This window comes from Arachis duranensis, chromosome 3, assembly GCF_000817695.3.
Source record: "Arachis duranensis cultivar V14167 chromosome 3, aradu.V14167.gnm2.J7QH, whole genome shotgun sequence".
Lineage (NCBI taxonomy): Eukaryota > Viridiplantae > Streptophyta > Magnoliopsida > Fabales > Fabaceae > Arachis > Arachis duranensis.
The window spans coordinates 84,226,958-84,231,007 of NC_029774.3; the positions used below are offsets into that span (position 1 = coordinate 84,226,958).

Genomic DNA, 4,050 nt, shown 5'->3' on the forward strand with positions numbered 1-4,050 from the left:
GTTAACAATAAAGTTGGGAATAATATATAATGATTAATCTTATAGTGAATATAAAAAATGCTTGTGAGTGTTCCTAATTAGGGGTGAAAATAGGCCAGGCGGCCTGCCAGGGACCTGCAGCCTGGCCTGTGTTTGGCCTGGCCTGGCCTGGCCTGATAGGAAATAGGCCCAGGCTCAGGCTATTAAAAAAGCCTATATTCTTTAAAAGGTCAGGCCTAGGCTTTTGAAATAGCCTGTTGGGCCTGTCAGGCCGGCTTGAGCCTGTAAATATATATAGAGAGTTTTATTATACTAATAAAAATGCTATTGGAAGAATTTGAACTTGGGTCTTCTATCTTATGAAAATACCTTTATCCACTCAACCATTTATCTCTTTAATTATATATGTGCATTTTTATTTTCTTAATATCTTTAATCGTTGATATTGGAATATCAAAAGTCAATCAAATTAAATATTTCTAAAAACTTTCTCTCCACACTAATAAAGAAATACACATATACACGGTCTTTTTCTTTTCTCTTCTCCACTTTACACGCTCCTACCACTACCAGCTACCAATCTACCATCCTCTTCATCTTCTCTTCCTTTGACTGCAAGTACTTCTTCTTTTTTTTTTTCATGTCATTATTTTTTATTTTGTTATTTTTTATATTTGTTGTTATAATATTAAATATTTTTCCATCAATTAGGGTTTTATTCTGTCAAAGATCTTCTTTTAAGTTCGATTTTTTTGTTTGTGTTGTGATATTATTTCTACTTTTTTGAACATAAAATTTTATCAATTTTTTTCTTTATTAAAAGGTTCTTACTTTATGCCATTGATATGATGAAAGCCAAAAAAATCATGAGATAATGTTGTCTGTTAATTTTTGTTTAGGCATTATAATAAGCTTTAGAAATGGCTGAATCTGTAACTCCAAGTAATCCATTGGCCAATTTTATTTCTTTAAATGGAGAAGAAATTAATCAGTCAGTACCAACAATACCAACAACAAACACTGGCATTGTACCAACACACAACAACTATTACAAATCAACCAGTCACGGATGAAAATGGTGGTAATGAAACTGTTGTTACAAAAAAAGGAAGAAGACTTCACCAATTTGGGATGATTTTGATCAAGATGAAAGTTCTGAAGGTACAAAAGCTATTTGCAAGTATTGCAAATCAATGTTTTCTTATGCTGGAAAAGGAGCTAGTACTTTACATTTATGGAGGCATTCTAATAGTTGTTTACAAAGGAGATTGCATGTTGCTGCATAAAAGAAGCAACCATTGATTCCATTTCAACCTTCCAATTCAAGTGTTAATCCCTTTGTGACACCAGGTGCAAGATATTCTCAAGAGAAGATGAGACAAATAATTGCTACAGTAATTATGGTTCATGAGCATCCTTTCAGCATTGTTGAGGATGAAGTTTGGATGTGGGGCTTCCAATATGCCAATTCTGAATTTCATAAAATTTCTCGTAAAACTGCTTGAAGTGATTGCTTGGCAATATATGAGGCTAAAAAGAAATAATTGAAGGCTTTGTTACAAGGTGTTAGGAAGATAAATTTGACAACTGATGGAGATCAAGCCATTAAATTGTTGAATATATGGTTATCACAGGTCACTTTATTGATGCAGGATGGAATCCTCAAAAAAGGGTTTTAAGTTTTGTTCAGGTACCTGCTCCTAGACGTGGCATTGATGTTGCGGATGCTATTTTCAGGTGTTTGAAGACTTGGGGAATTGAAAATAAAGTCTTCTCAGTATCTGTTGACAGTGCTTCCTATAGTGATTCATGTCTAAGGGCTCTTAAGGATACTATTTCAGATAACAACTCATTACCTGTTGGTGGTAGTTTGTTTCATGTTAGGTGCTGTGCACACATTCTGAATTTGTTGGTACAAGATGGGCTAGGTAAAATTAAAGGTATTATTCATAAAGTTTGTGAGAGTGTCAAGTATGTCAATTTTAATGATTCAAGATTTAAAACATTTGTTGAGATTGCTGAAAACAAGCGTTTGAAGGAGAAAAAACTCATCATTGATTGTCCCACAAGATGGAATTCTACTTACAACATGTTATCTGTGGCTTTGAAGTTTAAATCTGTGTTTCCTGTGTATAAGGAAAGAGAACCTCATTACAATTACGAACCATCATCAGAGGATTGTAGAAAAGTTGAGAAGATTTGCAAACTTTTAAAAGTTTTTAATCTTGCTACTCATGTCATTTATGGTAGTGAGTATCCTACTGCAAACTTGTACCTTCCTGAAGTTTGGAAAGTGAAACAAGTAATTGATGATGCTATTGAAGATAGAGATTCCTTCATGAGAGAAATGGCAACCTCAATGAAAGAAAAGTTTGACAAATATTGGGGAGAATGCAATATGGTAATGTCTCTTGCTTGTGTTTTAGATCCTAGGTGCAAATTACATGTTATTAAATTCTATTTTCCTTTAATTTACAAACCTAAGCATGTGGCTGCTGAAAATATTGAAAAAGTGAAGAATACATTGCAAGAAATGTATGATGAATATACTGAAAAATATCATGGTGAGACAATAATAAGTGGAGTTAACACTAATAGTCTAGTTGCTTCTTCTAATGTGGTTAGTTCTGAAATTGATGAAATGTTGAATATGGTTCGAGAAAAAGAAGCCATTCATCCAACAAAATCAGAATTAGAAGTTTATCTTGATGAGAGTGCTTACATTCCTGAAGGCAATTCTAAGTCTTTTAGTGCTTTGGAGTGGTGGAAAAACAATAGCTTGAAATTCAAGGTTTTATCTAAAATGGCAGCGGACATATTAGCAATTCCTGTCTCAACGGTGACTTCAGAATCTTCATTTAGTGCTGGAGGAAGAGTTATTGATGAATATCGTTCTCAACTAAATCAAGAGTCCATTGAAGCTCTCATTTGTGGAGGAGATTGGCTTCGGAACAAGTATGGTTTGAAGAAAAAACCAAAGGTAAAAATTAACTTTCTAATATTTCTCTTTTTGACTAAGTACCTATGTTATAGAAAATATTTTCTCTTTTTAAATGTGAAAACATTGATTGGTATGATGTGAGTAGTTAGAATAATAAAGTTGAATTTTCATGATATATAAATGAAGTATCATATCACTTATACTAAGATTATAACCACAATTTTATTTTGAACATTCTCTTTTGTACTAATAAAAAAGTATTTGTTGCATTTATATTATTTAAAATCTAATGATATGTGTATGTTTTCTTTTTTCTTTCAAGGTGTTGGAACAGGAAGATTAAATCACTTGCAAGCTTGGAGGATTAATCGATTAATTGTCCAAAATTTTCTTTACTGTATTTTGATTTAAGTAGTTATTAGTTTTTATTTAATGTTATGTTTAGTTGGTTTGTTACAACTCTTGATATTGATGAACTCTTTTTCTTTTGATATGTTATGTAACAACCCTGATTTTCGAGTATGCGAGATCTTTTCTGAAAGTACGAATTTCTCTGGAAGATCAGTAAAGAGAACACCTCTGTTATATCATCAAGCATCTCAATCCTCATTATCATTATGTCATCCTTAAGCTAGAACCTCCTTTGAGGCAAGCTCGATAATGCAATCGCGAAGAACCTAGTTTTTGAACCGTATCGGTTTGCAGTTTTGATTCTGACTTTCGTAAATAGTCTCTGTTTTACGAACCAGACTCGATTCATGAGAGGAGAGAGATAATAGTATAATATTATCATTATACTATTATTAGAAAATTCTTGAATGATATTATAAGGTTACCTGGTCTGTTTTAGTTAAAAACAGAAAATCGGTTTAACCGGGTTTACGGTTTACTGGTGCAGCTTAGCACCAACACTCTCTGATGAATTTAGCAATGATAAAGTGATGAGCGGATAATTTATACGCTTTTTTGCATTGTTTTTAGGTAGTTTTTAGTATGATCTAGTTACTTTTAGGGATGTTTTCATTAGTTTTTATGCTAAATTTACATTTCTGTACTTTACTATGAGTTTGTGTGTTTTTCTGTGATTTCAGGTAATTTCTAGCTGAAATTGAGGGACCTGAGCAAAACTC

At 32.6% G+C, this 4,050-nt stretch overlaps 1 protein-coding gene across 1 annotated transcript; it reads left to right on the plus strand.

Moving 5' to 3' along the window:
• Positions 1-951: 951 nt before the first annotated feature.
• LOC107479367 (zinc finger BED domain-containing protein RICESLEEPER 2-like) lies at positions 952-3,263 on the plus strand. Its single transcript, XM_021136857.2, has 3 exons — positions 952-1,159; positions 1,632-2,959; positions 3,243-3,263. The coding sequence occupies exons 1-3, from the start codon at positions 952-954 to the stop codon at positions 3,261-3,263; spliced, it is 1,557 nt and encodes a 518-aa protein (XP_020992516.1).
• The last annotated feature ends 787 nt before the right edge of the window (positions 3,264-4,050 follow it).

What these genes read in the sequence shown, in the direction of transcription:
- LOC107479367 (XM_021136857.2), top strand. Translation starts at nt 952, where the DNA reads ATGGAGAAGAAATTAATCAGTCAGTACCAACAATACCAACAACAAACA. An exon ending in GGTACAAAAGCTATTTGCAA is followed by an intron (nt 1,160 to 1,631) that starts GTATTGCAAATC and finishes TTATTGATGCAG; the next exon opens with GATGGAATCCTCAAAAAAGG. An exon ending in GTTTGAAGAAAAAACCAAAG is followed by an intron (nt 2,960 to 3,242) that starts GTAAAAATTAAC and finishes TTTTCTTTCAAG; the next exon opens with GTGTTGGAACAGGAAGATTA.